General features: G+C 44.8%; 4 protein-coding genes across 4 annotated transcripts; 1 reads left to right on the top strand and 3 right to left on the bottom strand.

Moving 5' to 3' along the window:
* Positions 1 to 33: 33 nt before the first annotated feature.
* TREMEDRAFT_39666 (uncharacterized protein) lies at positions 34 to 2888 on the bottom strand. The gene is made up of 11 exons (XM_007005288.1): positions 2788 to 2888; positions 2558 to 2716; positions 1953 to 2026; positions 1207 to 1704; positions 1025 to 1157; positions 779 to 977; positions 527 to 725; positions 465 to 480; positions 378 to 423; positions 219 to 326; positions 34 to 120 (listed from the first exon to the last, which is right to left on the bottom strand). Exons 1-11 carry the CDS (start codon positions 2806 to 2808, stop codon positions 71 to 73), a joined length of 1503 nt encoding a protein of 500 aa, XP_007005350.1. The 5' UTR covers positions 2809 to 2888; the 3' UTR covers positions 34 to 70.
* Positions 2889 to 3117: 229 nt separating this feature from the next.
* Positions 3118 to 6751, bottom strand: TREMEDRAFT_39663 (uncharacterized protein; the record flags this gene model as incomplete). The annotated part of the gene is made up of 13 exons (XM_007005287.1): positions 3118 to 4650; positions 4695 to 4724; positions 4767 to 4826; positions 4872 to 4928; positions 4972 to 5080; positions 5135 to 5336; positions 5384 to 5443; positions 5484 to 5594; positions 5637 to 5709; positions 5756 to 5770; positions 5817 to 5905; positions 6111 to 6211; positions 6642 to 6751. 13 exons carry the CDS (start codon positions 6749 to 6751, stop codon positions 3265 to 3267), a joined length of 2403 nt encoding a protein of 800 aa, XP_007005349.1. The 3' UTR covers positions 3118 to 3264.
* A 1702-nt stretch (positions 6752 to 8453) lies between these two features.
* On the bottom strand, positions 8454 to 11864 carry TREMEDRAFT_39658 (uncharacterized protein). The gene is made up of 8 exons (XM_007005286.1): positions 11308 to 11864; positions 11140 to 11244; positions 11016 to 11081; positions 10504 to 10973; positions 10262 to 10451; positions 9905 to 10217; positions 9739 to 9858; positions 8454 to 9686 (listed from the first exon to the last, which is right to left on the bottom strand). The coding sequence occupies exons 1-8, from the start codon at positions 11563 to 11565 to the stop codon at positions 8575 to 8577; spliced, it is 2634 nt and encodes an 877-aa protein (XP_007005348.1). The 5' UTR covers positions 11566 to 11864; the 3' UTR covers positions 8454 to 8574.
* A 561-nt stretch (positions 11865 to 12425) lies between these two features.
* Positions 12426 to 19414, top strand: TREMEDRAFT_63213 (uncharacterized protein; the record flags this gene model as incomplete). The annotated part of the gene is made up of 6 exons (XM_007005403.1): positions 12426 to 13899; positions 13944 to 14373; positions 14417 to 14538; positions 14634 to 15045; positions 15219 to 17371; positions 17745 to 19414. 6 exons carry the CDS (start codon positions 12426 to 12428, stop codon positions 19412 to 19414), a joined length of 6261 nt encoding a protein of 2086 aa, XP_007005465.1.
* Between the last annotated feature and the right edge of the window lie 3938 nt (positions 19415 to 23352).

Raw genomic sequence — 23352 nt, 5'->3', positions numbered from 1 at the left:
AGGAATCTGCGCAATGGCCAGATGGCGGTGATGTTGTGGAATGACAGGAATGCATTGACGTAAACCCAAACTAAAAGTTGAGAGGTTTATCATAACTCGCCATGGCGGCTTCTTTGAATGCTGCAAAGTCAGCATGTCTCTTATACACCCAATAAGTCATGAACGATGAGAGACGAAGGAGTTGTGACGACATGAGACAGACAATGTGGATTACTCACCTTCTGACAAAGTAGGGTGAGCTGTACACGTCCGAGCGATATCTTCAGCAGAAGCTGAATATTCAATAGCCATCGTAGCAGAATGAATCATTTCTCCTGCATTAGGACCTGAAATCTCAGCTCTACAACTTCCGAGGTAAATGATAACGTGTAACTCACCGATAATGTGAACTCCGAGTACCCGATCAGTGTCTTTCTCCACGATCTAAAGAATTAACTGATATCAGATGTATATAAAGTACGCACAAATTTGACAAACCCACTAGAGTCATCAGCACATGTTCGTTGAAGAGACCAAAATGACTCACTCCATATCTTGGTTAGTCTTCGCACGTGAGTTGGCCGCAAAAGGGTATTTGCCAACTTTATACTTGACTCCAGCTTGTTTCAACTCTTCCTCGTTCTTACCCACCCAAGCGACTTCGGGGTGGGTGTAAACGACAGATGGGATGGCGTCGTAATTTACGTGACCGTGGCCAGTCTTGATCATTTCTATGGCGGCGATACCTGAAATTAGGGTTGTGTCTCATGAGCAAGAAGTTTGAAAAACTTCGACTCACCCTCCTCTTCAGCTTTGTGTGCCAACATAGGTCCAAAAGTCACATCCCCAATACACTTTACGCCTTTGGCAGAAGTGTTGAATTGATCGTCGATGATGATTCTCCCTCTTTTATCCATTTCCACTCCGATGGTTTCGAGATTGAGACCTTTGGTAACCGGTCGACGACCAATAGCGACAAGCACGACATCTGCTTCTAACTGACATCATCAGTCATTTTACAACATGTCGGTTTGAAAGTACTCACAGTCTCCTCTTTACCACCCTTTGCAGCGTCCACTTTGAGCTTGACTACCTCTCCTTCACGTTCGGCACTGACGACTTTCGTGTTGAGTTTGAACTTGAGTCCTTGTTTTTGCAGTATCTTTTGGAAAGCCTTACTACGTGCTTCAGCTTTCATCTCCTTTATGGGAATCAAGTTAAGCTTACCCGACCTCACCGTCCATACCCGCTCCGACTGCACCGAGGAATTCCACCACGGTTACTTCCGCACCTAATCGAGACCATACTGATCCAAGTTCGAGACCAATGATACCACCTCCAATGACGACCATTCTCTTTGGAACCTCTTGTAACTCTAAAGCACCGGTACTTGACACTATACGTTTTTCATCAATTTCGATACCGGGGAATGGGGTGACTTCTGATCCAGTGGCGATGATGACGTTCTTTGCCTCCACTTGAGTCTCACCTCCATCATTGAGAGCGACTTTGAGTTGGGAGGGGGAAACGAAAGAGGCCTCGCCTTTGATATAATCCACAGGGTATTTTTTGAATAGATAGGTTTCGACACCGCCAGTAAGAGATTTTACTGATGCGTCTTTGGCAGCTAACATTTGTTTGAGGTTCAGTTCAACACCGGAGACGTCTATACCACGTTTTTTGACATCGTGTTGGAGCATGTGGTAGATGTGAGAGTTGTTGAGCCTGAGGTGGGTGAGCGGTGGTCTCAGGTAGTGATCTCATCTCGGTGAAAGACTCGCTCGCCGAATGACCTTTTGTCTACTGACTTGAAATCGTGTAGATCCGGCGAGTGGAGAAATATTGAAGGGAACTGGTAAGGAATGGATGTGAAACACATGCATGTAGACCGGGCGAGTCTAAGGAATATTGAGAGGGACTGGGTGATGGATCGAGAAAGACTGTAAGACACATGGGGAGAGAACGAAACTCACATGGCCTTGGAAGGGATACATCCAACATTGAGACATGTCCCACCTAAAGCCCCACGTTTCTCGATACAAGCGGTCTTTACATCAGTGACATTCTCTACCACATTGTAATCCATCAAAAGTTTGCTCTCTCACACAATCAAGCTTATTGATTCGGGCATCCAACAAATCATCTGATATCACGTACATTCGTGTCACAACGTCGTTGGACACCACTCAAGTGATTGACTCATCAAAATCAAAATCATGTACCACCACTCCTCCTGACGATAGACACGGACCTTTCTTCCAAGTATAGAGAATTCGAAATTTTACTGAAAGCAGATGCAGAAGAAACTACGAACAATAGAAAGAAGTCCGAAGTAGATTAGCGAAGTGAAGGATTTTAGTTTAAAGCAGCAGCAGAAGAGACTACGACCAATAGACAGAAGTGAAAAGTAGAGAAATGACTACGACCAATAGACAATAGTGAGAAGTAGATTAGAGACCACGACCAAGATAAAGAATTCCGAAGTAAATTGGAGAAGTAGATAAGAAGCAGATAAGAAGTAGATAAGAAGTAGATAAAAGAAGTAGATAGAAAGAAGAAGAAAAGTGCCATGACCCACCTTATAACCCAATTGAGAAGCTTTAACAGCAGCTATATACCCACCTGGTCCACCACCAATGACGACAATATCATAAGGTTCACTTTGTGTTGCTAAACCTCTAAAAGTGGATCTTGATATATTTCTAGAGATGTATCTTTGTTGTCGGAGAAGAGGGGACTGGAGGATATTGTCAGTAAACACCCTTCCTGATCGGAATGAAACGGATGTTAGTAAGAAAAGACACTTACGAGGGATGTACGTGATAACATTTTGTTGATGACGATCAGTTAAAAGATTTAGATGAAAGGTTTATAAGAAAGAGAAGAGAGTGAAGTATGGATAATGTGATTGATAAAGATGTTGTAAGTAAAGTGTGTTGAGAGGCGACGATGACGGTCAACGGTCACGGAGCACCGACGATTTCCGTCTTGCATGTTCCGATATTTGATCCCGTCTCTAAGTCACGCACAACTGGCAACTGGCAACTGCCAACTGCAACTGGGTATACTCAACCACAGAACCACATGTCCAAGCCAACGATACGTGTATCGCATCCACCAGGAAAGACACAGCATAGCACAGAGCAATCAAGACAGTCATGCATATGCAAGAGAATTGTCAGATGCAAAAAAATGTTATGATGCAATGTTCATCCATCCATTCCAACCATCCTTTCTTTTCCTGCAACATCCCCCCCCCCCCCCTCCCCATTTTCATGCTCAATGTCATCGTCCACTTCCCGACCGTTCCACATCCTTATGCACTTTAGCATCATTCTCCACACCTTGACCAGGTGGATCAACGCCCAACTTGTTGAACCCTTTAACCAACGTGTCCACCGAGTCAGACTTGTCTTTCCCTATTGCACCCACGACTATCTTCCCATCTCCGATCACTCCATCTGACATCCCTACAGAACCTTGCCCGGCTCCAGCGGTCAGATAACCAGGACCACCCACAGTCGCAGATACTTGTCCAGATGGTCTATTCGGAATTGCAGGGAGATCAGAGGCCTTGTGGGAGATTCCAGATGATTGACCTATGACATGATCGGAGATACCAAGATTCCTCGGGGGAAGTCGATTGAAACCGTCCATAGATCCACCAATAGCTTGACCAGGAGATGTATGAGATAATTGATGAGGGGCTTCATGTGGATCTCCTGAAAGTGGGACAGATATCGTAGGAGGTGATAATAAAGTCGAAGGGGAAATGTAATTCGCAGGTTCACCATTCAACGGTCTTAATGTTGTTTGAGGCATTGGTGGTGAGAAAGGCATAAAAGGTGGTAAAGGACTCATTGGTTCTTGAATATTTCCAGGAGTGTAATTCAATACGTTTGGTATATTCGAATTCATTCCTTGAATTCCGGAGTTTGAGAAATTCGATAGATTTGATAAATTCGAACTTGAAGTCAAAGGTCTTGATCTGTTCAAACTTTCCGATCTTGTTTGATTAGATCCATGTGGTGAGATAGAAGGTAAAGATGGTATAGAAGATGTTGAAGTGATCGTTCCAGATGTATTATTATAATTAGGCCAATGAACATTTGGTAATAAACCTTTTCCCATTTCTAATTGAGCGTATAATCTATGTGGACTCATTGGAGCTGACATTGATCCTGATCCCTGTCCCTGTCCCTGTCCCTGTCCTGATCCAGAATTTGGACCAGGGATAACATTATCAAAAGTTGTTAATCTTGTAGATTGTCGATATGTCATTCCAGGAGTTTCTAAACCTTTAAACATTTCTCTACCTCTTTCAAAAGTATCACTCAATCCTAAACTTCCCATTCCACCTAGATTAGAACCTTGACTTTGTAACCATAAATCTTGAGCTGAATGTGGAACGTCATATGAATCACTTTCACTTTGTCTTCCACGCCTGACAGGAGTTTCGTACATGTTCACAGGACCTAATCTTTCGAATGGAGTTTGAGATTGAGAACGATAACCGTTATAAGTTGTTGGATGAGTGTAAGGTGTTCGGGTGGCTGATAACGCGCGTGGAGCGGGTGAAGCGGATCGAGGAGCATGTGAGAGTTCTTCCTCTCTTTCACGACATAGTTCAGCTAATGCTAGCACTGCACGATCGGGTCGTTGGGTGAGGATCTAACTATCAGCTACATGAAGAAGACTCCTTGAAGGAAGCTGACTCGAGTGGCCCTCATGAATTCTCCACGGATCTGTCATCAGCATGTATCCTGGTCCATGAAGAATGAACGGACTGTATATAATCCATCTTTTGTCACTGTTCTAGCCACGTTGTATGTCGTCTCGAATGGATCCTAAAGAAATCAGACAAGTTCCGTCATGCAGTGAAAACTTCGCACCTCAATACACAATCTATTCCTATCCCTGGCCATCTCATTCACTCCTCCAACATCAATCTGATTGTCAGCTTGTAAAGCATGGCTGCTTCGAGAAGCTCACATCATTGACCCATCCCTTGCTTTCTTTTGTGAGCTGGCCTGCTCTCAGGGATAATACAGAATTATTGAATTGAAAGTCATGTGAAAAATATCGAAAAAAGTCTATCAACCTGACCGATCAGCCCGGACGTCCAACGAAGTGGTAGCACAAGTAGTCTACTCACAACTCGCCGACAGATTCAAAGTTGATACTTGACCATTCGTTCCGCAATGTCTCGACATCATCAAAGAAGTACACATTCTTCCCTTCCAACGTGTATTGTTCTTCCGTCATAGGTCGTAAGGGTGCTATCCGCTGAAGATTAGGGAGTACTGGGGGTTGTTTGACGTGTACTAGATAGTACAACACCATAAGTGTGAAGCCATCTAAAGGTCAGCAGCATAATGAAACATTGCATCCCACGAAGACCCACATGAAGATAGTGTGCCTCGATATGGAGAGTTTATCCGTCTTCGTTTTGCCCAAACTTTCACTGCACGTCAGCGGGGCCTGAAATTCCTTGGACAGCTCACAGAAAAGAACGAGAGTGCGGACACGGGCAGGATCTATGGTGGCGTAAGTGAGCAACAAGCGGGTGTTCTCGATAGCTAGTCGATTCTCAATACCGATATCACAAGCGATGCCTATATCTCAGCTCCGTCAACCGCCGCACGAGACCAACTGACCAAAGGGAAGAGCTGTGGAAGCTTTCAGATTGAGCTTCAAAATTGGTATTCTGGCTTTGGGTAATGGTTTCACCTATACTGACTTAGCTCTGCTCATAAGGGGAAGAGATGTGTCTCACATCAAAGTTAGTTTCCTACGTCACATCAGCCGCTATCTGAGATGAAGATGATACGACTCACCCTCTCAAGTAAGTCAGCAATCATAGCGACAAAATGTGATGGTTCAATGTTGGCCTCCGAATCGTCAATCAAGACCACCAAGTCCATGTCTGGATTCTGTCAGCTTCTTTGGTAGAATACAGTAGCACAAGTCTTCCACCGAGCAGAACGCCCTCGGTCATTTTCTCCTGCACTGGATAGGTAAATGCGCCATGGCATTGGAGCTGACTCGCATGTCATCGCACCTGTGAGATAAATTTTGCGGATATTGTCGAGTGACAGGCTTGGGAAAAGTAAGCGGCGGATAGGACGCACCGGAATTTCTCAATCCGAAAGAATTACAGCTACTCCCAAATGACAACAGCCGGGCGGACGGTTCGATGGTTTTTATCAATTTCTCGATCAACCCTCTTACCCTGCACGTCAGCCACTGCAAGTTCCACTTTTTCAGTCAGATTATGACCAGTCATCGCAAACCAATCGCAACAACTCTTTCCACATGCGATCAAGGGCACAGAGCATACGACCTCGACTGTACGAGCCCACTCGTTCACACTGATCTCGACTCTCTTCAACACGCTCCTCTAGAAGATCAAACAGACCGACCCAGAGTTCTTCCCTCCCAAGGCGTTCACAAGTACCGTCATGATTCCTCCCCTATCCCACGCGGGGTTAGCCGATGAACTCTCCACCACGTAAGGTCAAGCCAAACAATCGTAAACGATCTCACCGCACAAGCGAGGCCGAGGAAGACATGATAAGTTTCTTCAAAAACAAGCCCGCACGAACACCTGTTCCTCTACTTCATGGAAACTGCAGAAAATAGAAAAGCATGGAAACACTCACTCTTCTTTCACGTGAAGCTCCTCATTGGTAGGTAACAAAGGCAGAACAAACGAGAATAAAGAAGATGAAAGGTCATTGAGGAATCGTCGATGTAATACTCCTGGATGCATGGTTGATGATATGTTTCAGGATGTCCGTTCCGATTTATGGATTTGATATTGGTGATTGTGTAGAGTTATGAATGTGCCGTATGCTACTATTGTTTATGCGTTGTATGTTGCTGCTATGAGAATCTGTGAGTGTTGATATCCAGATTTGCCTTGAGATTAAAATGATAGGACGATGGATGATATTGCGTTTGGGAAATTATGTTGGATCACTATTGGTCTCTTGTTGATTATCGTGATCTTTTGATATACGATATGATATTCTGGTGATTGAGTGTATGCGATGATATGGATGGATTTTGGAAATGATATGACGAGTGATGACGATCGTAATCAGATCTTCTTTCCGAAAGTCCAAATTCCAGTGATGGCACCCAATATCTCGAGTACACCTCTAGAGATCCGAACGATGTATTCAAAAGGATAATCAGGTTCAGGATCCTGTCGAGATGAGAACTTTGAGTCTCTGGGTTTTCGATTCCCTGACAATGTACTCCACACGCGATCAAAGTAGGTTACTGATTCGCTTCTTTTGCCTAATGACAGAAGGTTGAAAAAGCCGATTTTCAATGACAAAGTTCCAAATAGGAAGATACCAAGGTGGCAGCGAGTATTCGGATGATGGGAAATTGAACGGATTCTATTTGGTTTGGTCGTTAGAGGATAGTAGTCGATTAAGGATGAAGATTGAAGGAACAAGATCTGAAGTATCAGCTTCTCATTAGTCAAACTGGCAGGACGAAAATCATCACAAGACTATTCGTAGTCGGACGTGTACGAGAGATGACCTAGATACCAGCTTTTCAAAAGTGAAGACTGGCTCGTGTGAACGACACAACGATCAACAAATGAATGAGAATTTTTTATCCAACCGGAAGAATGATGCCAAAGTCAAGAGCTAAGGTAAAGAAATACAAATAGGAGCGAGAAAAAAAAAATAGGATGATCGAGCGATATGAGATTCAGAGTGAATAATTGATGGAAACGGTTCATTTTACTAATCTACCGAGGTTTAACGAACCTAAGACGAAAGATTATATTGATATTCCCTTGGAAATCAAGTATAACCACAAGCAAAGATAATGAAGACTAATCTCAAATGAAAGAATATATTCCTATAACATACCAAACCGTATTGGACTGAGAGAGTCGACTCACCTTGACTGATCCCGTACTCCTGGCTGCCCCCGTACTTCTCAGCCTTTTCGATCAGACGGTTATACTCCTCTTTTAGTGAAGATGAACGATAAAGGATGAAGGATAGAGGATAGACGTGATGCTAGATATCAAGGATCGGATATCAGAAAGATATGTGACTAGCTTGGTATTTATAGATGGAAAGATGAAAGGGTTGTATATGGGTTGTAGATTGAGAAAGACACGAGGAATCACGGTTTTGTTAGAAAGTGAGAGGTCGCGCCCAAAAGTGCAGATGCAAATCCATTTCCCGCAGGCGGCGTTTGCCGCTTTTATTCCCCTACTGGTCACTGTTACATGTTACATGTTACACGTTACACCGACATCAGCGGAGCGGGTGATGGCGACGGCAGACGGCAGACGGCAGAGTCAATGATCAATGACAGTGGACACTGACATATGAAGGATGAGCGATCGAATATGGCGACTCAAGTGGTTGCGTCTGTATAGTGTCCTGAGTCAGGAGACGAGCGAGGAAGGAGAGGGACAGTTCTGAAGAAGAATGGGAAAGGGAAGCTGACCGCAAGCAATAGCATGTCATACGACTATACACCTATGTATAACCCCTCTTTTCACCCACTCTTGTCATCCATCCACATCGTTAAAAAAAGACATCGCGGATAATCATCTCACCTTCCCACACGTCTATCTGATCCAGCTAATAAACTTTCAAACAACCCATGAGCCGAATTCTCATTCCTCAATTGAATCATATAAACTATTCCAGTTCTCTGACCTCTATCTGAAATCTCAACAGCTACACCCGTTTTGGCCACACGTTCAACCCCATCCGTCAAGACTATAGTCGAAATTAACATTGTCTTTGAAGAACTATCCGCTTCCACTACCAGTTGTTTGACGTTCCTTTCTTTCTGCACGTACAATTTCAGTCTTGCAGCTCCTAGTGATTTCCATTGTTGATGAGCTTGTTTGAGGAAAACTTTACATTTCATTTGTGCTGAAATGACAGCTGGACCGGTAAGGGTTGGAGCTTCTTCTTCGACTGGTGACATGGGTGGAGAATCTGGTTCTTGAGCTGGTGAAGCGCCTCTGGAAGGGAAAGATGAGAATCGAGCAGAAGGTGGTTCGGGAGGACGAAGTGGGTCAGCTGAACGAGAACGTGAGGGAGGATTATGTAATGGAAAAGAATGAGGATCAGATAAATGCGATCCAGCTCCACGGATCTGAGGTATAGGTAGATAAACTTCTGGTTCAGGTGGTCGAGGACCAGACGTTGTTGATCGACCAGAGAGAGACCGTGGAAGTATTTGACCAGGAAGTATAGGTTCGGACGAATTAGGATAAGGTATGGAAGGATGTTGATTGTTATTTGACGGCATGCCAAGTTGGTTCACTCCGGAAGAATGTCCGTTCGAAGATCCTATGGAGGGGATTCTTTGACGAAGACTTGCACCACGAGGTGGTAGAGAATTACCCCCGGATTGGGATGATGTTTGTGTAGAAGGTGGAGGTGATGGACCTCTTCCCCAAGGTACTGTCTCACCAGGTTGAAGTGAGAAGTTTTGCATTTGCGTAGCGAGCATCGAACCACCCAAAGGCATAGGCGGCGAAGGATCTTGAAGTTCAGAAGGTCGAGGAGAGGTGGCGGGTGATGATCCAACAGAAAATGGACTGGGGTAACGAAAAGGTGGGAATTGACTCTCAGCTGAACGATGGTCTGACAATGATGATGGTGACCGAGCATCCGCTGGAGATGGTTGGGATGTATTCCGTCGTGACACTAATCATTAGCTTTGATTGCATTGGAGCAGACATATCCGCTAGAGACTCACTTGAAGCTGCAAATTCGATACACTCCGCCAAGTCCTTCAGTATACGATCACGAACCACATCAGATTCCGTGTGAATGACAAACGTCTCTTTCCTCATGATCGTAACATGAAGCACATTGGCTATACGTCAGCGACCATATAACCTTACGCGTCATGGATCCCTTACCCTGCGACCCTTCAGAAACGACCAGGTGTTTACCTGCCAGAGGAGGATAGACGAGCCACAATTCAGGCATCGGCCCACCTTGACCTACACGTTCCGGCTGTTCTTGTGCGACTTGTTGAGCTTTCGCAGCTTTGTCCGCCACGTCCATCCATTCCGCCACTAGAAACAAGTCGGATAGTATATACACGTGCGCGCGAGAATGAACTACTTGTTGACCTGTCGACGTTGGGGTGAAGTAAATTGATACGTCGAACGAAGATCGCAAATACCGGGTGAAAGGTAATGAGACGGGATTCATTTGTAATTTACATTTCTAAAATGTCAACTGTATCTCTTGAAGGAAATAAATATGCTCACCTTCCGTTGCATGGTGAATAAATCCAATGCTCTCTCCGTATCGATACGCAGTTCCAAATCCGTAATGGGTGCCGTGGCGGACGGAGGACCGGACGTTGTGGTGAGTGGTACAAGTTGAGGTTTCCGTTGAGGTGAGTGAGTGACACTTGTGGCTGAAGAAGCGTTCGAACTCCTAGGATCCAGGCGGGAACTAAAAGGAGAGCTTCAGTTAGATGAGCCTGGTCTGAAAATCAAGGACTCACTTTGTTTGACTGTCAAATGAGCTGTCCAAAGCTGAACTTGTCCGGCTTTGTCTTTCCTTCTCTTGCTGCGTATTATCCGCTGGTCGAGCTATAGGAGGAGGAGGGGGTGAAATGGTTGGGTCGGGAGTAGTGTCCTCTGATACATCCAGCTCCAGCCGACTTTCAATTTGCGAGATGAGTGAGTCAAGTCGCTCAGTCGCAACTAGCAATAAACGATGATCACTCCGACCCTCTTTCGTCGCTCGTAAGAGTCGAGCGTAGAGCTTGCGATAATATCGTAATCGAGTGAAGGGTAGGAGAAACAAAGCGTCAAGGGTCCACCGTGATAAAGGTTGAGGAGGGGGATTTGAAGAGGATATCTCGACCAGGATGTTGGGTAAAAGGGTATTTTTCATGACTGCCGGATATGTATCGAAACCCATTAGATACGTTGATGTGTATTTTCGGTAAGGCATTTCGAGGTCATCTATCTGAATTTATCAGCCGAGTGCATGATTGTATTCTGAACATACCCATCGCATCAAGAGGTCACCGATAGCTTTCGGACTGGCAGGATTAGGTCCGATTTCTTTCAGCTTCTGTTTAACACATCAGCAACTTGACATCCACAGCATTTCAGAATTTGAATCAACTGACCGTCCCGAACGCCCTGTTTGCTCTGTATACACTTTCAACGCATCTAAACATGACGTCAAGTTTCGGTGGTGGGAAGTCTTTTCTTGACCATGCAGCTGCGACTCTCTAAATAATCAGTATATACTCATAAAGTACGTTTGGAAATTCAAGGGGGTCCGATGTACTTACCCTGATGACCAGACCGAGATGTTCAACGTAGACCTTTTCCGTATCCAAAAGGTCTATCAGAGGATTCCTCTTTGCATTGTCTGCCTTTTCGTCGATGTTGGTGGATTCGCTCATGGATCGAGGCATGGGAGTTGTACCATTACCATCTGTCCAGGTGGCATCGTCCCGAGTGGGGGAAGGGGATTTTGAGGGCACGGGCGGTGGTAAAGGGGGTGTGTAATGACGAGAAGGTCCTGCTGTGGCCTCGTACGATGTCATGTTGGTGACACAGGTGGTCGAGGGTGACTCGAGGGTCTAATGAGGCGAGGATGGAGGAATGAGAGTGGATAGGATGGTCATGAATGAAAGAAACGGGTGGTGGAAGGATGCAAAAGGATGAGGGGGAGGGGTGAGATCAAAGAGGGCAGAAGCGGCCAAAGGGTTTCCGTATTGAGGATGGGAGGGAGGTCGATGGTTGATGTGTTTGAAGACAACAATGAAGGAGCGAGTGATAGCGGTGATGAAGTAGATATGGAGAGTAGGATAGTAAGATAAGTGTAGTGTGTTGGAAGAATGTGAATGTGAGAAGGGAAGTGAGATGTTATAGTGAAAGAAGGGGGAGAGTAAAGTATTCCTCTTGGCCTCGTGCTCTACCCTGAACCATCCATCACCCAGCCCGAGGCGTTTTACTATATAGCCAGGTTGCTATGTACCTCGCTTCCATGCACCTAGCTGATTATAACACTTTACTGTAAGTTAGGTCTGGTATAGAGGGGAGGGGAAAGCAAAGGAGTGATAAGCCCAAACACAACATTGACATGGATGCATAGGCTACTCGTACAGTGAGACATTGCACGGTGCACGTACATACTTGACTTGGTAGACGACTAGGTACTAGGGGTTGTTGAAATGACGTGTTATATTTGATAAGCGGGTTCACATAGCACATAGCATTTCTCGGCTCAATCTGCCAGTCTCACTTTGTCCCACCACGGCCACGGACCATTCACACTACAACTACTACAGCTTTCTTACTTCTTTCACTTATCACTCACCATTCATACTACCTTCCTTCCTTTCCTCTCTCTTTTCACTCGCCTTCCAACACCCCCTGACCTATATAAGTTTATTTACTCACCATGCAGTCACTCGCAGACTTAGCCAGACCAACTCCTTCACATCCGTCAGGGGGCAAATCATCTACCGTGAGCGGTACCAGTCCATCGGCTACTCGACCTTCGCGGACTACCACCCCAAGACAGATCAACCATCAATCCAGGCCTTCCAGTGGTTCACAATCCCGATCAAGTTCTTCAAAGGCTAAGAAAACATTTATAACATGTCGTTCTTATCCTGAAGTCATGCCCATGCCTATGCCGATACAAGAAGATTCAGATTTACATCGTTCTCAACGTCGATCGAAACAAGACGCCCTTTCAAAATTAGATCGATCCGGTACTCCTGTACAACAAACCAATGGTCCAACCGCCACTTCTTTCTTACCTCCCCCACCTCCACCAGCTGGACCATCGGTCCTTCGAAACCCGTTGAATCGACCTACGATCCCTAACCCGCCTTTTGACATGAAAACCGTCCGTACGGAAGCCCCTCGTCATCCTCCGGCACGTACAGAACCTAGGTTGTTTGGTTTGGAAGAATGTCCAACTTTCTATCCTTCAGCACAGCAATTTGTCGATCCTATGGAATACATTAACAGCATAGGACCAGAGGCTTCACAATATGGAATCTGTAAAATCGTCCCTCCTGAAGGATGGAGAATGCCTTTTTGTCTCGAAACGGAAACTTTTCGATTTAGAACTCGTTTACAAAGACTCAACTCTCTTTCAGCAGCGTCACGCGCGACGGTCAATTTTTTAGACCAACTGGCCATGTTTCACAGTTCAAGGGGAGATCCCACTGTAACCATCCCTATCTTCGACAAACAACGTCTCGATTTATGGAGACTAAGAAAGGAAGTTATCAAAATGGGTGGGTACGAAAAAGTTTCTCGTTCCCAAAAATGGGCTACCGTGGCAGAGGCTGTGGGACATAATCCAGCATACGCTTCTCAGATTCAGACGGCATATCAACACATCATAGTTCCGTTTGAGAAATACCAAATGCGCCCAAAAACAGCTTCGGTATCGCCTCTCACTCCTTTGAGTAACGGTCATGAGACCATACCCTCGAAACCACCCAATTTCATCACGGAAACTCCCGCATCACCAACCGCTGCGGGAAAAGCTGGTACAGGCAGATCTGCCTCGACAGGTGGGATACAGATTAGCAACTTGTCGCCGACACCTTCAAACGTCAATCCAACCAGAGCGACATCCGCCTTGCCTGATTTTGCACTTGCATCCTCAAGCAATGGTCCAGCGCCGTCAGGACCATCAGGATCGTCGGCACCATCGGGTCGCATCAAAGTACCAGGTTTTTCAAGTGCCGATGGGAGTGAAAGCGAGTTGAGCGATGAAGATTTTCCACTCACGACACCCCCTCAACCTGCGCCGCCAGTCGAACCGACCGAATACCAAAAAGGAGACGTCTGCGAGGTGTGTCGAAGTGGTGGAGCACCTGACAAAATGTTACTTTGTGATAAGTGCGATTGCGGTCAGTCTACCTACCATGAATAGTAATCTGGCTGACGTCTGTAGGATATCACATATATTGCCTGGATCCACCATTAAAAGGTTTACCAGCTTACGAAGAATGGTATTGTACCTCATGTCTTCTCGGACCGGGAAATGGATTCGGTTTCGAACAAGGTGACGAACATTCAATACCTTCATTACAAGCTCGAGACGCTGCATTTTCACATGCCTATTGGCAATCGCATCAACCGGAGCAAGACGACCCACATCCCATGTCAAGAGTTTTTGGAAAGGTACACGTCAGCGAAGCGGATGTTGAGCGAGAGTTTTGGAGATTGACGGAGAGTATGACAGATACGGTAGAGGTGGAATATGGTGCGGACGTACATTCGACTGTACATGGTAGTGCTTGTCCCTCACTCGAAAGTCATCCATTGGAACCGTACTCTCGAGATCCTTGGAATTTAAATAACATCCCGATCTTAAGGGAATCGTAAGTCTCCCTCCTTTCAAAAAGATCGATCTCACTATAACAGATTGCTACGTTATATCAAGTCTGATATATCTGGAATGACGGTTCCATGGATTTACTTGGGGATGCTTTTCTCCACTTTTTGTTGGCATAATGAAGATCATTATACTTATAGTATAAATTACAGTATGTTTTTTCGCCTTCTCATACTCTCTTTCCATTTCAGACACTTCATCTGCGATTCAGATACCTGATCTTAATGAACGTGAGCTGACTCTCAGTGTATTGGGGAGAGACCAAAACTTGGTATGGAATACCTGGATCTGACGCAGATAAATTCGAAACTGCTATCATGTCGGAAGCTCCAGATTTATTCGAACAGCAGCCTTCTTTACTATATCAATTGGTCACCATGATGAACCCTGGTCGATTAAAAGAACAAGGTGTTAAAGTTGTCGCTTGTGATCAAAGACCAAACGAATTTGTCATCACTTGGCCCAAAGCTTATCATTGTGGTTTCAACCATGGTATAAACTTCAACGAAGCTGTCAATTTCGCCCTTCCCGATTGGCTAAAATTCGGGAAAGAATGCGTTTTACGATATAAACATCATATCAAAGCTCCTGTGTTTTCGCATAATGAACTGTTGATCACTATTACTTTGTACTCTAATAGTATCAAAACTGCTTTGTGGTGAGTCCGATTCTTGCTACCTATCCTTTGGAATGGAATCTTTATTATTTATCTCCATTGCCCATCTCAAATAGACGAAGCATCATACTTATCGCTCGAGAAATCTCATCCTTCTCTATCCTGGTGTCCATGAACCTTTTGCGCTATTTGATGACGACTAAGCTTACGAACAGGCTTCGAGATAGCTTAGCTGAGATGGTTATCCAAGAAACGGCTAGACGAGAAAAACTTCGTGCCGAGATGCCGATGATCAACGAGGTACTAGTCGAGGAAGATTGCCCCGAGGACCAATACCAATGTTTCGTCTGTAAAGGGTTTTGTTACCTATCTCAAGTGACGTGTGGATGTACGAAACACGTTACCTGTGTTGACCACGCTCAATCCATCTGTGGATGTCCATCTTCCAAACGAACTTTACGGAAAAGATATTCTGAATTGCAATTGGAAGAAATTTTAGGAGAAATCGAAGCTAGGGCGAGAATACCGGAATCATGGAGAGAAAGATTGTTACATCTTATGTCAAACCCTCGTCCTCAACTTAAATCGATGCGAGCCTTACTTTCCGATGGAGAAAAGATCGATCATTTTATTCCTGAAGTCCACGATCTCCGGGCTTTGGTCGTACGAGCCAATGAATGGATCGAGAAAGTCGCTTTATTGTCAACGCGTAAAAGTACAGGCAGACAAAAGAAAGGAAGACAAACCGGAAGTACCGAGGAAGATTCAAGTCGGAATCCTGAAATCGTTCGAACCTTATTGAAAGAAGTTCAAAGATTAGCATTCGATGCACCGGAGATATTACATCTTCGTCAGATGATTAAAGCCATTGATGATTTTCAATCTCCCGCCAAAGTGATTCTATCCACACCTTTTGAAGAATTGGAATTGGAAGAATGTCGTAGAGTTCTCATCCTTGGTCGAGGACTTAATATCGAGTTACCTGAACTTCCTCTTATCGCGTCTATCGTCAAACGTCTCGAATGGTTCAAGAAAGTCGGGTTTGAAGTGGATGATCGAACTATGCAATATAACGACGTGATCAATTTATTAGACGAAGCGGAACAATGTGGTATACCTTCAAACAACACTTTTGTACTCGAATTGAAACAAAGAGAAGAAAAAGGTAAAAAGTGGATGGAACAAGTACAAAATGTACTAAAATCTCCTAGGATTACATTTGAACAATTGGACGAACTGATAGAAGGTCAAGAACTTATCCCAACGAATATAGAACAAATGAGGGTGTTAGAAACTATACGAAAAACTGCTTTAGGATGGCAAAATAACGCAAAACAATTCTTATCAGATCCTTCAACAGCAACAATAACAGCTATTACAAGATTATGTCGTTCTGTTAGAGGATCACAAGGACCAGTCAGTAAAATCGACATTCCGGAAATCCTAGAACTTCAATCAGAATTAGATTTTCATTCACAATGGCACCAAAGACTTTCAGAAGTAATGAACGTTTCTCAAACGAAAGTAAATTCAGGTTTAGATAATTTATTATCTTCATTTCGTCAACATATATCACCAGAAGACGATCTACCAAATGATGAACATTATTGTTTTTGTCGTGAACCAAGTTTAGAAGTAATGGTAAATTGTCAAATTTGTCAAGGAAGATATCATCCTAAATGTGTGAAAATACAACCTAGACATCTTTCGAATCCTTTCATTTGTCCAATTTGTCTACCAACAACATCATCATCATTTGAAACAGGAAAAGAAATAAGACCTTCATTACATCAAATAGCTTGTTTAGCAGATGGAATGAGTCATTGGAACTTTTTGATTCAACCTCCTGTATTATCGTTATTACAAACAGCAATAGAAATGGCTATTCGTTATGCTAGGATTTTAGTTCCTTTAATTGATCCTTTGGACGAATCTAAATACATCACAAACCCCGAAATTTTAGCTCATCATGCTAGGAAAATGTATTGGTTACCAGTAGCTTTTGACGCTGTCAATGGTACGAAGAGAATCGTCTTGGAACAAATCGTTTCGAAAAGGTTGATGGATGCTAGGAAGAATGATCCTAATGTTGGGATTAATGGGAGGAAAGTTAGACCTAGAAGACCTAAATTGATTTTGAAAGAGGTTGACGAAAAGGTTTTTGGATGTATTTGTGGCAAGAAACAAGGGGAAGGAGTGGGAGAAGGGGGTTTGGTGGAATGTCATAAATGTGGACAAGGATATCATTCGGGTTGTGTTTGGGTAGAAGAAATGATGATTGAAGGTAAAAATTGGAGGTGTCCTTGTTGTAGTGTTAAAGAAGGGAAGAGTTATCAAAAAGGTGTAGAAGTTAGGGTACAGATGACCGGTGGGTCTCTTGCTTCTCTTTGTCATTTCATGTGTACTCTTTTTCTGTCGTTACTCTTCTCATTCGTCTCATTCTCCACTGATATGACCACTACTACTCTACTACTCTTATTTTTTGCTTCCAAATTCGGTCTTTGAAAGTTTCTGTCAAACTTTATCTCTCCCTCTTCAAATCCTCTTCTGGTGCTTCGGGCCTCGTCCCCATTATCTCTGCAACAGCCTGTCTTTACCAAATTTCGACTCCCAGAATGACAGAACGTTCTCCGTTCTCGATCTTTCATCGTACATGATCCAAAGGAATTCCCCACAAAAAAAAACATTTTGATCTCATTGCTTAGCTGGCTTTATGAATTCTTGCCCAAGCTTACACTCAGCACACAAAGGTACCGACCTTTATGTCGATTATCGCAAAACAATCACCCGTTTCTCCACTTTACCCATCACACAACATCTCGATCTTCCTGGACCAGAAGACAAAGTGATCATCTTAGAATGTACAGAGTTTATACCTCCTGTCATCCCTGAAGGTTACGTACCAAGTCATCAGAACGATGATGATGTTGAAGATTTACCAATGGCGAAAAGAAGGAAATTAAAAGGAGTCAATGGGAATTCTAATATGAAAGTTGGGACAATGTCTAATACGAATGGAAATGAAAATTCGGTACCTACTCCTCCATTAACGAATCAATCTTCTTTTCCTACTCAACCTACACTTCCATCTGAACTTGATAATTCTACATCATGTCTGTCTATTCCTGTTCATTCCGTTGATTCTACTCAGTCTTCACTTCCCCATACCGACTCTACCCATCCACCGCCACCTCCTCCTCCTTCATCGCAATCAGTAAACCATATCACCGTTAATCCAGTTAGTCCCACTGTACCCACCGTACCAAACGTCAACGCCACTATCCTCAATTCTGTCATATCACCAACGCTACCTCAGGCTTCAAACATCATTCAAGCTAGATCAGATTCTTGGCGTCCTTCTACTTCAACTTCCCGACCACATGATCCCTCACACTTGCCCATCAATCCTTCTGTTCGTCAAAATCCCTTAACAGACTCTCGTCCGTCTTTCAGACCTCACGAACCTCCTCGGACCGTTCATTCGCCACGTACGACACTTGACGTAGGTGGATCAGGAACAAATATCAGATCTCATCCTTGGTTACCTACGGATAGAAGGTTGAACTTGACCAACAGTCCTATTTCTCCTTCGAGAAGTACAGCCACCACGACAAGTTTAGGAGTTGTGACTCCTAGAGCGGTTTCGAGTTGGCATCCTCAAGTTGAGAAAGAGTCTAGGTTAGGTTCGGCTTTGAATGGAGGAACGAAGGATGGGGTAGTGGAGCAGGGAAAGGTTATTGATAAGGTTTCAGCTGCAGATTTGGGCAAGAAGGAGGAGGTGGTGGAGCAGGGAAACGCTACTGGTACTGTACTAAGTGCAGTCTCCGGGAAGCAGGTCGGGATTGAAGGGAATACTAAGGTAGAGGAACTTGGAGTTGTGGATGAAGGGTCAAGAAATAAGGATGAGAATGGTGAGCAAGGGAAGATATTTGACAATGGGGTTGTTGTGGGGTCGAAGAACAGTGGGACTGTCGAACCGGAAAAGATTCCTGAGCTTACGACAATTAATCTGGGGATCGGCAACAAAGATGGAGCTATCGAGCAAGACAGGGTCCCCGAGTCTAGGGGGGTGGATGCGGGATTGAGTAAAGAGAACCAGAACCGCACTATCGAGCAGATGAAGAGTTCTGAGCAAAAGGTCATAGATCCGGGGTCGACACAAGAGGATGGAAAAGTGGCCGGTGGGCTAAGGGAGGGAGAGGATGTGATCATGGACGATCTGAGTGTAAAGTCCTCCGGTGAGACTCACGGGGACACACGGCAAGGTGGTGTGGTGTTGGAATCTACAGGTGTTGGGGTGACAGGGGAAGGTGGGACAGACATGGAGATGCACCAAGGTGTTTTGGGGTTGGGTAATAAGGAAGGTGTTCCGGTCATAGGGCAAGGCGAGAATCATATGATGATAGAATAATAAGGGAAGGTGGGAGATTTGGACAGTTGATTTGATCATGAGGAAGGAGATTACGTCTTAGTTGGTCGTATTGCCATGAGTATAGTTTGGGTTGTGCTTGTATGATGAATGACTTTTGCTCGTGGGTTCATACGTTGCGTTTGGTAGCATGGCAGCATTAATCATGCCATGTACAGAGCATGGTAGCATGGACCAGGTTGCCCAGTTGCCAGTCGGTGATTACTGCAACTCAAGTACGTGCGAGTACTTATAGTACTTACGAGACGGAACAAAGATCTAACCCTCTCTCAACACTTGACTCATTGCAACTGCACTCTCTTTTCTTTTCTTTTCCACAAGTAATCACTACTAGCTACTGAAAAATTATACCTCTCTCTTCCCTCTTTACCACCGATCACCGATCACTGATCACCTCCACTTCTCCCACCATCGATCTTGTCTTACTCTTTCTTTCGGTATCTCTCATTACCACTTCTTTCCCACTCATCATCCCAATTTCTCCCGATATGCCTCCATCTTACATAGACCTCTCTCATTATTGATACTGTGGTCATGACTCACGCTCCACTCTCACTCACTCTAACCCACCATCAAGAGGATTCCAGCAACATGCAACAGATGATGAAACAATCCCAAAGGATACAAAGGACACCCCGTCTATCGGATCAATCAATTCAAAACGCCTTTAACTTATTGTTTCCTGATGCCTTTGTTCAACATGACACGTTTTTTTTCAACTTTTCCTCCCATCCGCCGTCCATCCCAGCCATCTTGAACATCTTGCCACCTTACCTTTTAACCTTTGGACATTGGACACTTGGGTCCTTTTGCTTCTGACGAGGAACGTATCAGTATCTGTGGTGGATGACATTCTTTCTTCTGGCACTTTCAAGTGACCGAGTAGAGTGAAGATTGAGAGTAAGTCTCGGCGATCGGTGAGTCCTCGTGGGCGATGATATGATCAAAGCAATACATAGTGGACACTGGGCAGTGATCCCCTCGGCTGGACGAAACCATGAGGCTCTGACCGTTTTCTTCTTAATCTCTTCCTCGCTCTTATCTCACTCTCGAATTTATCATCTGGTCCTCCACATCCTTCTCATCTCACTTCTCCCAAAGTATCCTTTACTTCCTACACACCCTTTCGACCACGGCTGATATACAGTTACATACTCTACCTTTTACCAAAGGTGACGCCCAAAGTCTTTGAACACCTCGATTCGCTTTCACCAATCCAATCAAGACGCTTACGACTTTCATTCAAGCCCTCCAAGGACTTTAACTTACTCCAAATTACACCGACGGATCTTGAGGTTTTAAGTTTGTATCGAAGGATACCTGTCAACTAGGTCCAAGGAATACTTTCTAAGGTACCTACGATCCGATATGGGTAAGAAAAAAAATAAGAACAAGAAAACTCAAGTGGAAGTAGTTGAAGATGAAGATGATCAACAAGCTACTGTTATCGTCAACGTTACAGCTCCTCCTGATACTTCTACCCAAAACCCTTCTAATCTAGAACCCCCAGGAATAAATACAATTAGAGATCTTGGAGAACAAGTAATCGCTAATTCTGGATCAAGACCACCAACTATAAACTCTAGACCTCAATCTCTAATTCCTCCTCCTCCTCCTAGCACACGATCTTTACATCCTACATTACCACCAACTCATAAATCTACTTCTGTACCTCTTCCTGGAACTACAAAAGTGAATAACGTTCAACTTCCAGAAACTATAACTGTTACTGTTCAACTTCCTGGAACTACGAAATCAAAGATTGTTCAACTTCCTCCTTCTACCAAATCTCACAAAGTTGAATTACCACCTACAACACGTACAACAAATATCCCACTTCCTCTTTCTACAAAACCAGCAGCAATACCTCTTCCACCTACCACTCGAACAATAGCATTACCTCTTCCTCCTACCACACGAACTCAGGTTGTTCCCTTACCGGCAACCACAAGAACCGCCAACGTCCCTCTTCCGAATAGTACTCGTTCCATCTCTCGTCCTCTTCCCAAGAATCTCTCTCGACCAGCTTCACCAACAGGCTCGATGACATCTGTTAATTTACATCACGATCACGAACATCATCATCATCATTCTCATTACGCTGGATCTCATCATTCAGGTGGGACAGCAACGGGTAGAACTGTGAAAGAAGTTGTGACTACTGAAACTAGGGAAATACATGAAAAAATAAAAGCTCCTCCTCGTCCACCTACTGTGATTGAAGAACCTACTCCTCCACCTCCACCTCCTACGATCGCTCCTACAGAACCTTTACAGGTTGTTGAGGAAACCATCGTCGAGACTATTCGAGCACCCACTATTCGAGCACCCACTGTTCAAGCACCCACTGTTCAAGCACCCACTGTTCAAGCACCCACTGTTCAAGCACCCACTGTCAGAGCACCAAGTGTTAGAGCACCCAGCATACGAGCACCAAGTGTTAGGGCACCTAGCTTGGCTCCAACTGCACCTCCAGCACCAGTTCCTTCGCCTCCCGCAGCCTCTCCTACAAACAATCATCGACCAGAAGTTGTTGTGAACGTAAATATACCAGGTATCCCAGCCCCAGCACCGGCTCCAGCGCCTGTTTCTGCTCCTACTCCTTCACCACCTGCTCCTCTCGTGACAGAAATACCAGCTCCAACCGTCATCCCCACTCAACCTCAAGTTCACGCTATTCCCACACCTCAAGTCCGTGCCGTCCCTCTCAGTCCCGCACAGACTAAAATGCGTTTCAACCCGTTCAAATCCACCCCTACTCCCAAACCGGATCCTGAAGAACTTCCTGGAGAATTAGTCGAAACCAAGGTAGTCACCACAACCACCACTTATCGTCGTGCTTCACCTGAAGAACCTTCTTTCCCAGCGGGACATAATATCGTGGAGAATGTCCCTGGGGCTTATGAACAATCGAGACAAGCACCGACCATTGGACAGTATGAGCAATCGCGAAAGTCTGTCAGTCCGGTTTTGGAGAGAGTTATAGAGGAGGAAATTTCATTTCCTGTGAAAGCGAGGGAGTTGGATTCGAGGACTTTTAGTTCTCCTGTTGGACCTGCCACGTCAAAGGCGTTGTCGGACAAGTTGGCTGGGGTGGAAGTACAGGAACCCGGGTTGAAAGCTGGTATTAGGCCTATACCTTATAGTGAGTCGCAAGCTTTTCCATTTCTCCTTCATTTACTCTTCGAACCACCCTCCTATCGGTAATCCATCACGCGATTCCAATAGATTATTGCTATCACGTCCTCCCGCGACCTGAAAACATGAGGAAGGGCTGCGTAAGATTTCTCGGGGGGCAGGTTTGCAGATCAGTATGTCATTGAATTCCTCTGCTGACTTGCAGTCGACTACACAGCTCTCATACGTCAAACACCGCCAAGTACGAGAAAATACCTCACTGCCAAACCCAAGATATCTAGGTCTACTTCACCCTTCCAGCCGGCCCTAACAGAGAAAAGTACCGTCGGACAGCCCCTACATTCCATTCTCAAACCTACCCCTGCTCCGCAGACCATAGCATCCCTCTCTGCCGATTTGGAAGTCGATGCGGCAGGTCATGAACATCTTCACGCCACGCTGAGGGATCATACGGGTGTACATAGGGTGGAACAATTGGATGGGGTGGACAGCGGTGATGCTTTAGGTTTGTTGGGTAAAGATTTGATCCCAAGGGATACTAAGGAGAAAGATAGAGATCGGAAGAAGGGAAAAAAGGAAAAGAAAGACAGGGATAGGGATTGGGATGGAGGTGGGGAACCGTATATTCCCTTAGGGGATGCGCTTCCGCCACCACGGTCAGAGAGGTGAGTTTTGGACGTCTTCATCTTCAACATCATGCCTTCTAATATCCCGAGTAACAGCGAAACTTGAGCTGGTGAGCTGGTGGGTCCGTGTGTTCGTGAGTCAAGGAATTTGAGCAG

This window comes from Tremella mesenterica (genome assembly GCF_000271645.1).
Source record: "Tremella mesenterica DSM 1558 unplaced genomic scaffold TREMEscaffold_7, whole genome shotgun sequence".
NCBI lineage: Eukaryota > Fungi > Basidiomycota > Tremellomycetes > Tremellales > Tremellaceae > Tremella > Tremella mesenterica.
The sequence above is the reverse complement of the archived record's forward strand: the minus strand, read 5'-3'. Positions and strand labels throughout refer to the sequence as shown.

Bases quoted from the DNA above. Each gene is read 5' to 3' on its own strand.
- TREMEDRAFT_39666 (XM_007005288.1), bottom strand. From the start codon at position 2,808: ATGTTATCACGTACATCCCTC. The intron at 1,705-1,952 runs GTGAGTTTCGTT...CACCCACCTCAG, and splicing joins TGTATCCCTTCCAAGGCCAT to GCTCAACAACTCTCACATCT. The intron at 1,158-1,206 runs GTAAGCTTAACT...TGAAGCACGTAG, and splicing joins GGTATGGACGGTGAGGTCGG to TAAGGCTTTCCAAAAGATAC.
- TREMEDRAFT_39658 (XM_007005286.1), bottom strand. From the start codon at position 11,565: ATGACATCGTACGAGGCCACAGCAGGACCTTCTCGTCATTACACACCC. The intron at 11,245-11,307 runs GTAAGTACATCG...CTGATTATTTAG, and splicing joins ATCTCGGTCTGGTCATCAGG to AGAGTCGCAGCTGCATGGTC. The intron at 9,687-9,738 runs GTGAGTCTCTAG...GCTAATGATTAG, and splicing joins TATCGAATTTGCAGCTTCAA to TGTCACGACGGAATACATCC.